General features: G+C 40.0%; 1 protein-coding gene across 4 annotated transcripts in view; it reads left to right on the forward strand.

Moving 5' to 3' along the window:
* The first annotated feature begins 295 nt into the window (after positions 1 to 295).
* The window catches only part of CFAP97 (cilia and flagella associated protein 97), a 36,697-nt gene continuing 24,042 nt past the window's right edge, over positions 296 to 12,950 (forward strand). Inside the window, exons 1-2 of one of the 4 annotated variants that reach the window (XM_055315735.1) lie at positions 296 to 359; positions 7,191 to 8,228. In XM_055315735.1, coding sequence (XP_055171710.1) covers positions 7,208 to 8,228 — 1,021 coding nt within the window. In that variant the 5' untranslated portion in view covers positions 296 to 359; positions 7,191 to 7,207. The other 3 variants (XM_055315734.1, XM_055315736.1, XM_055315733.1) reach the window with 3 other exon arrangements.

The raw sequence follows: 12,950 nt of genomic DNA on the forward strand, positions 1-12,950 counted from the left end.
CCCGCCCCGGCGTCGCCGGCCTCCGCCTTCCGCTCCCGGCCCGCCGCAGGCTCTCCAGGCCGCCGGCAGCCCCGCCGCGCTCTATGACGCCCGCCGCGCGGAGCCCGCGGAGCCGCACGGAGCCGCGCGGAGCCGCACGGAGCCGCACGGAGCCGGCGCGCCAGGCCCCCGCGCCCTCTGCGCCCGGCTCTCCCGCTCCGCTCTCCCCGCCCCCGGAAGCCCGAGCCCGACGCCGCTGGGAGCCGCGTGCAGAGACTGAGTGCGCCTGCGCCTGCGCCTGCGCCTGCGCGTGCGCCTGGAACGCTGCGGGCGGCGCGCGGGGCGTCGGCGGCGGCGGCGGCGGCGGCCACTGCGCCCAGGTAAGCGGCGCGCGAGCAACCCCCCGGAGCCCGCCCGCCCGCGCCGCGCCCGCCGCCACCCTCGCCTCGCTTCGGGATCCGTTTCCCCGTCTCCGGAGCCCAGCCGCGGCGGGCACTCGGGGTCGGTATGAGGAAGCCCGCGCGGGAGGTGAGGGAGGCGGGCGGGACCCCAGCCCCTTGCTCCGCCCGCTGTGAGGCCCAGTCAGCGCGGCGGGGGCGGCGGGGAGTGGGGGCGGGTGTGACCCCCGGAGACGGCGGAGCCCGCGGCCGAGGGTGCGGTCCCGGGCCGTGGGGCCGCCCGCAGCCCCTGCCGGCCGCCGCGGGACCCGCCCGGCCTACCCCCGGGATGCGTTCCCGCAGGGCCTGCGGCCGGGTCGGGCCGGGGTTAGGAGGTGGTGGCGCCGCCGCGTCCGCGGACTTGACTCGTGACCTCGACCCCGGGTGTGTGTGTGTGTAGCTGGGGGTGGTGATGGGGACGAGGACAGGACGAGGTGGTGGACTGGGGGGTTGTATGTGTAACCCTCGTGTGTGTGTGTAACTGGGGGGTGGTGATGGCGACGAGGAAGGGGGACGACGGCAGGACGAGGTGGTGGACTGACCCTCGTGTGTGTGTGTGTGTGTGTGTGTGTGTGTGTGTGTAGCTGGGGGTGGTGATGGGGACGAGGAAGGGGGACGAGGTGGTGGACCGACCCTCGACTCAAGTTCCTGAGAAAACGTGTATTTTGGGCCGAGATTTCCGGGTACCCAACCAGTTACCTTGTTCGAACCGTATTATGCGCCTGATTGCAGAAGTGATGCAGTGTCACTGTAATGGACTGACAGTTTAAAAAAAAAAAATGCCAGAGTCTTATTTGTGTGTTTCCCCCGGTGTATCATAAAAAAGCGTTAGTATTTCTGCTGCTGGCTGTGCAGGAGCTCTCCAAACGGTGAGTGTCCAAGGGCCGCCGGGGCAGCTTTGACAAATACCCGTTTTCGTTGAGCCCCCAGAAGGGTTCTTAAAGGAACTACCGCTTAATGTTTACCCTTTCTCAATAGGTTGTGAAGAGAATCTTTACGCTTTTATTAAGTCCCTATTTTTATTTTCCAGTGTGAATTGGATCTCACTGACTTTGAAATAATTATCAGAAGGGTTGCTTTAGTGGATGGGATCGTTGGATAATTTTTTCCTAAGTTGGGTTAAAGCACTGGGGTGCATAAATATTTAGAATAACCCTGTCTGTTGGATGGTATGCCTGAAACGTCTCCCAGGTGTTAGGCACCACAGGAGAAGCGGGTCCTTAACAACTGTTGAGAACTACACAAACCATGTAAATACAGATAAGGGGATAGCTAATTCTGGTGAGGGTGGGAGTGGGGGGTCGGTTTGGGACAGTTGTGGGAAGCTGTCAAGGAAACTAGCTCAGGGAAAAGCAGTGATTTTTCTGCTTACATAGCACAAAGAGTAGAACTAGAGTTCAGTCTCTCTGAACTCCAAACTCCTGCATCAGGTAAACATTCTTTGAGTGTCTAGTATTTGTCAGATCCTACTTTAGGCACTGGGGATATGAAGATGAGCAAGATCCCAGGAGTTCCAGTTGGTGAGGAGATTAGGCACAAAACCGTTAACTCTGAAAAATGGATTTCAAAGAAAGGATGTGAAATCATTTGGTTTACAAATAGTCAGATCCCAACAGGGATTTAGACCTAGTTTGTAGAATGTTATGCTTGGGAAATCTTATCCTCCTAATGCGTGAACTCCCTCTCTAGCATCCCAGCAAGTGGACATTCAGTTTTTGCCCCAACATTATCTAGTGACTTATGGCTCATGAGAAAGTAGCCCCATTCCATTTTGTTCAATTCTCATGTTAATTTAAGAACAGCCTTCATATATGTTGTATCTGTTGATGCAAGTTCTACCTCTGGAAATACAAATAACAGTTCTAATTTTTTTTTTTTTTGTATCACAATCCTTTGAATATTTGAGTACACCCTTTTTTTAGCCATTACTTTTGCTATGAATGCCTCGAATCTCTTGGTTCTATAAATGAATCCCTTGTTCTGTAAACCATTGGTCATGACTTAGATTCTGGACTCTTCACTGTAACACCTAGAACTAAATGCTTCATTCAAGAAGTAGTTTGACTAAGCTGATGTTACCTTAAGACAGCATATTGCTATCCTGGTGTGACTTAAGAGCATTTTAATCTTTTGATTTTTAAGTCATGCTTTTGCTACTTGGTAAGCCCTGAGTCTTTTTTCAGTGAACCTTCTTTTAAGCGGGATCCTCAGTGCACCTTCCCTCCTCACTTTCCCTCATTCCATGTCTGCACTATTATTGTATTATTATTTAGCTTTTTCAGAGTATATCTCCCCTTTTAGGTTCTTGGCATATCTTCCTCTGCTTGTTTCAATATAGGGTAATCAGACTGCTTGCTGACTGGATTCAAATCCTGACTCTACTGCTTTCTAGCCATGTGGCCGTGAACATAGTTAACCTCTGCTTCAGTTTCTTTGTCTCTAACTTCAAAGTTGTTACCAGTAAATGAGTTGATCAGTGAAGAAGTGCTTAGAAAAGTGCTTGGCACATAATAAAATCTATATGAATGTTAGCTGCTTTTCCATTTATCCAGAACCTTTTGAATTCTTATTTTAAACTGTCCATCTTGTTTTTTTTTTTTTAATTCACAAATTTGTTAAAGCTTGAAGTCATAAGGGGCATACTTGATGTAAACTACTTTGTCAAGCCATTAAATTGCTGGTCTTAACCCTAATGTAAGGGTGTAAGATTTTTCCTTTGAGGATTGTTGGGGAATTGTGATGGTATGGGAAGGGTATTAGCTCTCACTTGCATTATTTTGCCTGCACTATCATAGGGAACTTTACATAGATCTCACTCAAGGTTATCAGGGATCACAAAATTTGCCTTGATATGCCAAATAAAGAGGAGTCATGCTGGAAACATTTCAAGTTTAGTGACTTCCAGAGTTGTTACTCTCCGTGTCAGAAATATCTTTGGAATTCACTGCTCCCTTTGGAAAGGGGTTTTGGTCACAGACACAGCTCAGGATGGAGAAGGTCGTAAGTTAATTCAAAGTTCAGAATTCTTGGGGATCCCTGGGTAGCCTGCTTCTCCCTCTGCCTGTGTCTCTGCCTCTCTCTCTCTCTCTCTCTGTCTATTATAAATAAATAAAAAAATATTAAAAAAAAGTTCCGAATTCTTGCTACCTAGGTTAACGCTTTTTAATTTACTAAGGGCCCCTGGTTTATTTAATTTGTGATGCCAGTGAGGTTTCTTCCAAATTAATTTGTTAGAGAAAAACTGCTACATAGTAGATAAATCCCAGCATATTTGGCATTCACTAGCGTTTCTATCTAATTTTAACTGTTGATCTTTTTGCAAAGACCTGTTCCTAAAACAGTTCTGCTAAACATACTGCTAAACAGGTCCCATTCTCCTTTAAAAATCCCAATGATGAGATCTTGTTATCTCGCTGACAGTTTACTATCAGATAAATTATAGATATCACAACAATGTATGGGTATCACAGCAGTGACTTCAAAAAAACCAGATGTTAATTAAGGACTTTACTTTGAAGCAGTGATTAATAACGTGATTAGGATGTTTTGAAAGAGGTGTTTTGTTTTTAAGATTTTATTTATTCATGAGGGACACAGAAAGAGGCAGGAGACATAGGCAGAGGGAGAGGCAGGCTCCATGAAGGGAGCCTGATGGGGGACTCTATCCCGGGACTCCAGGATCACGCCCTGAGCCAAAGGCAGATGCTCAACCGCTGAGCCACCCAGGCATCTCTGAAAGAGTTATTTTTTAAACCGACTAGGGAAATTTATGCTCTGGGCTGTGCCGTGAAACCATTTGTTTTTAAAATTTGAAGAAACTAGGTCCAATGTGGGGCTCCAACTCGACAACCCTGAGATCAAGAGTCACATGCCCTACGTGTTGAGCCAACCAGGTGCCCCTCAGTCATACTCTAAGTCTGTGATGACCCCTGATACAGGTCTCTGCCCTCTCGATATTCAGCTTTATTTTGCCCCCTTGTGGGCTTCCTCAGCCTCATTCCTCCTCTCCCCTCACAGACTTGTACTCTTAGTTGTTTAATGGTGTCCTTCCAGTCCATGCTATGTTAACTCTGTGCCCATGAGGAATTCAGTAGCATGTATTTTAAGTTTCATGTAGTTGTTCACTTAATTCTGCTCTTTTAGTAAACATTTTTGTAGATCTCAGCTTATCCTTTTTGATGTATCCTATGCAACATTTTGCTTATCCATTTTCCTCTTGCTAGGTGTTGAATTTTTTCCTAACTCATTGCTGTTACAAACAGTAGTGCTGTGATGAACATCCCTGTGTATGTGCCCAGAAACATAATTGGGAAATGGCAGAACCGAGTTTGAGCCTGAGTGTATCGGACTCTGTTCATTCTTTTCCATTGTGCATCCTCCCAGTTATCACTTACTTGCTTAATTTATTTGCAGGAAGCTATTATAATAACAGTAATGGAAATATCAAAAAATGCAGTGGGACCATTGGTTTTCTTCTAACAGGTCAACTTAATTTTGCTCTTTTCCCCCATAGTTTTTGTTTAAATGTGTACATTGTATTATTAATCCAGTATGGATAACAGTTTTGTACTGTGCAGTTTTCATGCTGACATAGCACCTGAATCGGGGTCCACAGACTTTTTCAGTAAAGGGTCAGTGGTTAAATATTTTAGGCTCTGTGGGCTGTATGATCCCTGTCACAGCTACTCAATTCTGCAGCTACAGTGTAATAGCTGTCAGTGACGATACCTAAACCTGTGGCTATATTCCAGTAAAACTTTATTTATAAGAATAAATGGTAGCCAAATTTGGCTCATGCACAGTTTTTGGTAACCCCTGATATAAATAATTATTTTAATAGACTCATAATATTATTCTATTAAAAAGTTTTTTCAGGGCAGCCCGGGTGGCTCAGTGGTTTAGTGCCTGCCTTCAGCCCAGAGCCTGATCCTGGAGACCCAGGATCGAGTCCCACATCGGGCTCCCTGCATGGAGCCTGCTTCTCCCTCTGCCTGTGTCTCTGCCTCTCTCTCTCTCTCTCTGTGTGTCAAATAAATAAATAAATAAATAAATTAATTAATTAATTCTTTAAAAAAAAGTGTTTGAATTTTGAAACCCATTTGTTCTTTGATTAATCTTCACTTAGCTTAAATTTCCCTGAATATTGTATACCATTTGCAGACTTGCAAATGTAATTTGTAATTAACAGCACAATTACAATTTTAGCATATTTGATTTTCTTAAATGCCTTGAATACCTGACAAGGAATACACGTATCTAATAAAAGAAGTCTAACTTAGCACTTAGACATTTTTAATAAATCTAGTCTTACTAATTTCATTAACCAGATTCCCTTAAGCATTTATTTATTTTTATGTTTTTTAAAGATTTTATTTATTTATTCATGAGAGAGAGAAAGAGAGGCAGAGACACAGGCAGAGGGAGAAGCAGGCTCCATGCAGGGAGCCTGACGTGGGACTTGATCCCAGGTCTCCGGGATCACGCCCTGGACTGAAGGCAGCACTAAACCACCAAGCCACCTGGGCTGCCCTCCCTTAAGCATTTAAAAGTTGATTGTGAATAGTTAAATTTTTTTTTTAATTTTTTTTTTAAATTTATTTATGATAGTCACACAGAGAGAGAGAGAGGCAGAGACACAGGCAGAGGGAGAAGCAGGCTCCATGCACCGGGAGCCCGACGTGGGATTCGATCCCGGGTCTCCAGGATCGCGCCCTGGGCCAAAGGCAGGCGCCAAACCGCTGCGCCACCCAGGGATCCCTGAATAGTTAAATTTTTATGTTTAATATGTCAGAATCTCTTAAATTCTTTAAAGGCAAAAAAGCTACCCAGTGATAATAAAATGTATTACCACCCTTATTTCTAATCCATCTTATTAATCTGTTGCATTAGTGTTAATAGTATAAGTTTGGTTGGTTTTTAAATCACGTTTGTACTTGTTTTTATAGGTTGCAGGATCACTTTATCAATTAAAGGCTCCAGAGTATCATGATTGATTTAGAATACAGATTACTTAATCTTTTATTGTTTGGTTTGATATAATAGAATTAATTATAATTTGAATGTACTGAGTGCATAATTGGATTGTTGGCTATACATTTTTAGAAATTCCTTTAACGTATCTCATATTATTTGCCCTCTTGAATATCATTATGGACTAATAGCTTTCCACAGAAGTACTTTTTCATTTTTAAGTATATTTTGTGTGTTTTGTTTTCCAGTACTAAATTGTCTGACTTGTATGGTGGAAGCCCCTTTAAATTGGGGCCTTTGTTGTATTACCACTATATCAAGCATATTTGAATATTGTGCCTTCTGGTAACAGTAAGATACCTTAGGCCCTTGTTTTTCTTTACCTCCAGAAATAGAATCAGCTGCCTTCCAAGTCATTATGTTTTTTTGATTGTTGTTTTTTTTTCTTTGTGGAGAATAGTATTAAAGGTCAAATTCTAAATTCAGGATGGCTTAACTGATTTGGGGATGTTTTAACATTATTTCTTCTTATTCTAAATCCTAATTGTACTTATAGAAGGCAGATTTTCCTTAGGGTTCACCTAGGTGTATGCATATTTAATTAGATAGACATTTGTGGTATGCTTGCCTTGAGTACTCTTGTGAGTTGAACTATTAGATATGTTTCAAATCACTGATACAATTTATTATTACATGTTTCTCTATAATCAAACTTCTCAGTTTGGGATATGCAATTACTGTAAAAAGTGAGAAGTATTGGGAAATTATTCTTTAGTTTGACGGTAACACTGGCCTCTTTTTCAGATAATATTTTTACCATCATGGATCGGTTTGGAGATATATCAGAAGGTGAAGTGGACCATTCCTTCTTTGATAGTGACTTTGAGGAAACAAAGAAATGTGAAAGTAAGTCAGTTTTTGATAAGCAAAATGATGAGCAAGAAGAGAGAATAGATAAAGCTACAGAAAATGAAAACTTGAAATTCGGAATACAAAGAAAGGAAAACGAAATAAAGGAGAAAATTCTCCCAGAAGAACACCCTATAGAAGATGATAATACACAAACCAGAAATTCTTTATCGTTGACCACTTCAAGATCAAAAAAATTGTGGGATGCTACAATAGGGCATAAAATACACTTGCCCACTCCAAGTAGAATTCCCAAAATTATAAAAGAAGGTGAAGATGATTATTATACAGATGGAGAGGAAAGCAGTGATGATGGGAAAAATCACATCAGATCCAAGTCTGCTAAACCATCTAATAACTTTAAAAAAAACATAGGTAAAAAGTATTCCAAAAGTAATTCATCCTCCTCCTCTTCCTCTTTGTCCTCCTCATCTTCAAGTTCAGGTACAGATTGTTCAGATGCAGGGTCTGATATCTGTATTTCTGATTCATCTCCATCAATAAAGAAACATCTATCCGGTGTAACCCACTTGTCACCAAAACAGAAATACAAAACAGGAATGAAATCGACAGGAACACAGCCTTCAAGTACTAAACCAAAAGTCAGTGACTACCCTGAGGAATCTGAAGATACTGTGACAGATGTCACTCCTCTGTCAACTCCAGACATCAGCCCGGTTCAGTCTTTTGAACTGGGAACATCAAATGATCAAAAAGTAAAAGTTAAAAGGCAAGAAAACGTGAGTCAAGAAGTATATGGAAATGTTGAAGATTTAAAAAATAATTCAAAATCTTTGAAATCAACCAAAAAAGGGCAAGAAAAACATGGGCCTGATCTCACTTCAAAATCTTCAGTGTTAGATTCCAATTTAGACCACAGATATAAACAAAAAGCCTTACATGACACGATGGACCTCAATCATCTTTTGAAAGGTAATTTTCTTTTCTTTTTAAAAGCTGTATATATTTGAACTTAAATATTCAACTCTATGGTATATTGAGCTTAAATATCAAATGCTATGAGTTTGGATTGATTTTTCTATTAGCTGTATTTTATTGTTTGAGATAATTGATGTAGTAACTTTACCAGATACCCTATTTTACCTTAAAAATATCTGGAATATCGTTACTTATAATATTGAAAAGCTAATTAACTAGGACTAGAAACTACTTCACCATAATTTTATTTTAGTGTCTTACAAAATCATAAAGTCTAGAGGGACCAGATAACATAAATGAGAGAAGTAGAGCCAAATGTTTTTCACATATGAAAGATGTGGGTATAAGATATATTTTACTTACTTCTTTAAGAAAGGCAACAGACTAAAGTTAAAAATAACCTGAACTGTTGTCTTCATATTAGAGAAAGTGGCAAGAATGCTGGCAAATGAAATTTCAGAATAAATTCTAGGGAAAGTTAAAGGTTAAAGAGGATTACTTGAAAATAATTACCAAGCTATGAAATAACAGAATTCAAGTCTCAGTTTCTTCAAGATACAGTTGTTTTTGAAGTGTAATTGACAGAGTATTCTGTTGGTTTCAGGTATATATAACAGTGATTTGATACTTTTATATATAATTAAAAGATCCCCATGATAAGGCTAGTTAACATCTGTCACCATACAAAATTATTACAATATTGACTGTATTCCTTGTGCTGTACATTACATCCCTGTGACTTAATTTATTTTATAACTCGAACTTTGTACCTCTTAATCCCCTTCACCTATTTCATCACCCTTCCCCCCCCTCTGGTCAACAGCAGTTTGTTTCCTATATCTGTGAGTCTGTTTTGTTTGTTCATTTGTTTTGATTTTTAGGTAGGTTCCAGATATGAGGGAAAGACAAATATGGTATGTTTGTCTGCATCTTACTTATTTCACTTAGCATCATACCCTCTAGGTCCATGTTGCCACAAATGATAAGATCTTTTTGATGACTGAATAATATTCCATTGTATATATACACCACATCTTTATGCATTCATCTGTTGATGGATACTTAGATTGCTTCCATATCTTGATTATGGTAAATAATGCTGCAGTGAACTTAGGGGTGCATGTATCTCTTCTAATTGGTGTTTTCATTTTCTTTGGATAAATACCCAAAAGTAGATTGCTGGATCATATGGCATTCCTGTTTTTAATTTTTTGAGGAACTTTCATTCTATTTTCTGTAGTGGCTGCACCATTTACATTCCCAACAGTATAAGAAGATTCCCTTTTTTTCTATATCCTCACCAATACCTGCTGTTTTTTTGTGTTGTTCATATTAGCCATTCAGTAGGTGTGAGGTGATACTTCTTTGTGTTTTGATTTGTGTTTCCCTGAGGATTATGTTAAGCATCTTTTAATGTACCTGTTGGTCATCTTTGTTTGGTCAACTTCAGAAAAATGTCTATTCAGGTCTCTGCCTTTGTTTTTAATTAAAGTACTAATAACTGTTACTAGTTTCAGTGTACAATGTAATGATTCAACAATTCTTTTTTTTTTAAGATTTTATTTATTTATTCATGAGATAGAGAGAGAGAGGGGCAGAGACACAGGCAGAGGGAGAAGCAGGCCCCCCACAGGGAGCCCAACGTGGGACTCGATCCTGGATCCCCAGGATCAGGCCCTGGGCCGAAGGCAGGTGCTAAACCACTGAGCCACCCAGGCTGCCCATGATTCAGCAATTCTATACAGTACTCAGTGCTCTTCATGACAAGTGTATTCTTAATCCCGTTTAGTTATTTCACTCATCCCCCTACCCACCTCCCCTCTGGCAACCACCAGTTTGTACTCTGTATTTAAGACTCCTTTTGTTGTTGTTGTTGGTCTCTTTTGTCTTGTTTGATTTCACTCATGTGGAATTTTAGAAACCATACGTTTGTCTTTCTCTGACTTATTTCTTATCATTATATCCTCTAGGTCCATCCAAGTTGTTGCAAATGACAAGATCTCATTTGTTTTTATGGCTGAGTAATATTCCATTGTACATATATGGCACATCTTCTTTTTCATCTATTTATGGGCACTTGGGTTGCTGTAAATAATCAGTAAACATAGGGGTGCATGTATCTTTTCAAATTAGTGTGTGTTTGTTTGTTTTTAAGTAGATTCCACACCCAGCATGGAGCCCAATGCTGGGCTTGAACTCATGACCCTGACTGAGATCAAGACCTGAGCTGAGGGGCACTTGGATGGCTCAGTGGTTGAGTGTCTGCCCTTGGCTCAGGTTGTGATTCCAGGGTCCTTGGATCAGGTCCAGGATCAGGCTCCCTGTGGGAATAATAAATAAAAAAAATCTTAAAAAAAAAAAAAGACCTGAGCTGAGATCAAGATTTGGAAGTTTAACTGACTGAGCCACCCAGGCGCCCCATGAATTCGTGTTTTTTTATTTCTTTGATAAATACTTAGTAGTGGAATTACTAGATTATATGCTATTTCTATTTTTAATTTTTTGAGGAACCTCCTACTGTTTCCTACATTGGCTACACCAGTTTGCATCCCTGTCAACACTGCATGAGGGGTTCTTTTTCTCCACGTCCTCACCAACACTTGTTATTTCTTGTCTTTTTGATTTTTGCCATTCTGACAGGTATGAGGTATAATATTTCATTGTGATCTGCTTAGGTCTGCTGCCCATTTATTAATCAGGTTATTTTTTGATAGTTTTTGAGAGTATAAGTTCTTTATGTATGTTGGATATTAACTCCTTATCAGATGTATGATTCAAATACCTTCTCCCATTCAGTAGATTGCCTTTTCATTTTGTTGATGATTTTCTCCACTGCAAAAGCTTCTTAGTTTGATATAATCCTATTTGTTTATTTTAGCTTTTATTACCCTTCCCTGAGGTGACTTGTCCAAAAACTATTGCAAAGACTGATGTCAGAGAGCTTATTCCTATGTTTTCTTCTAGGAGTTTATAGTTTCAGATCTTACATTCAAATCTTTAATCCATTTTGAGTTTATTTTTGGATGTGGTTTGAGATGGTCCAGTTTCATTTTTTTGCATGTAGCTGTCCAGTGTTTCTAACACTATTGAAGAGACTGTCTTTACCCCATTGTATAATCTTGTGTTCTTTGTCGTAGGTATGTGCTTATTTCTGGGCTCTCTGTTCTATTCCCTTGATCTGTGTGTCTGTTTTTGTGCCAGTCCATACTGTTTTGATTACTATAGCTTTGTAGTATAGTTTGAAATGGGAAGTGTAATACCTCATTTTTAAAATTCTTTCTCAATATTGTTTTTGCTATTTGGGGCCTTTTGTTATTTCATACAAATTTTAGGATGCTTTGTTCCAGCTCTGTGAAAAATGTCATTGGTATTTTGATGGGGAGTGCACTGAATCTATAGATTATTTTGGGTAGTATGACATTTTAAGAATATTAATCTTCTAATCCATGAACATCACATATCTTGTCATATAATTTTTTTAATTAGAAAAAATCTTTATTGCTGTATTTCCATATCAACTTATTATTTTTGACATATCAATTTATTATTTAGTGAGAAAGAAACTATTTTTTCCAGATGAAATAAAAACAACTTGAAACTTTACACTAGTTAATATAATTGTAAATGCTAGGTTTGCAGGTTAGGGCAGTTGAAGATAACATTTTTAGACTTTAAATAGTATTCTTTGTATGAAATGCAATTGAAAGAATAAGTCTTTAGGTACATAATTTACATATGGTGGTAATGTAGGAGTAAGGACAAATCCCTTGTGTAATCAGATGATTCACAGATGGATAAAATATTTTCGAGGAGTTTGCACTTGTCCCCTTTTTGTAGATTTTTTCTTTGCTCTAATTGTACCCATTGATTGTTTAGTGTGTCTGAAAAATCAGGTTCTTGGAATTGGCCATCACCATCTGGTTGTTAACCTTCCATTCAGTCTCTTAAAACTTATAGGATTGAGTTTTTTTATTCTTGCCCCTTTGTTGCTTCTCCTAACAACCAGAGTGATCTTTTAAAAAAAATCAACCTTACTGGTTGCCTTCTTAACTCTTCAGTGAGTTTATTCTTATGTTAAAAATAAAAACCAAATTCCTTATTGTAGTCTAACAAACTCAATCAATGATGCCATATAAGGCAGTATATTAGTGTCACCTGGAAGACTATTAAATTATAAATACAAAACAAATATTGATGCCTGGGCTGCACAAGAATATTGGTACAGTTAATTTAATAGGCTATAAAGTTGATGAAAACCATTACTCTACATCATGTGGATATTGCCTGCATCTCCATTTTTTTTTAATCTCTTATTACCTTGCTCCAGTGACTGTACATTTCCATTTGCTCTGCTCTTTTTCTTTTCATAGGCAGCTTCTGTTTCTCAAGTCTTGGTTTATATATCACCTCCTGAGAGATAGTTTTTCCTTTTTTTTTTTTTAAGATTTTATTTATTCAAGAGAGAGAATGGCAGAGACACAGGCAGAGGGAGAAGCAGGCTTCCTGCAAGGAGCCCAATGTGGGACTTGATCCCGGATCTTGGGATCATGCGCTGAGCTGAAGGCAGACACTCAATCACTGGGTCACCCAGGCATCCCGGGGTAAGGCCTGGCACTAGAAGATAGCTGGATTCTTATATCAGCTTCTACATACAACTGTTGTGATTTGTTATTTTGGTTAAAGTACATGAAGAAAAACCGGCCTCACACAGATATG

This window comes from Nyctereutes procyonoides, unplaced genomic scaffold (genome assembly GCF_905146905.1).
Source record: "Nyctereutes procyonoides isolate TBG_1078 unplaced genomic scaffold, NYPRO_anot_genome, whole genome shotgun sequence".
Lineage (NCBI taxonomy): Eukaryota > Metazoa > Chordata > Mammalia > Carnivora > Canidae > Nyctereutes > Nyctereutes procyonoides.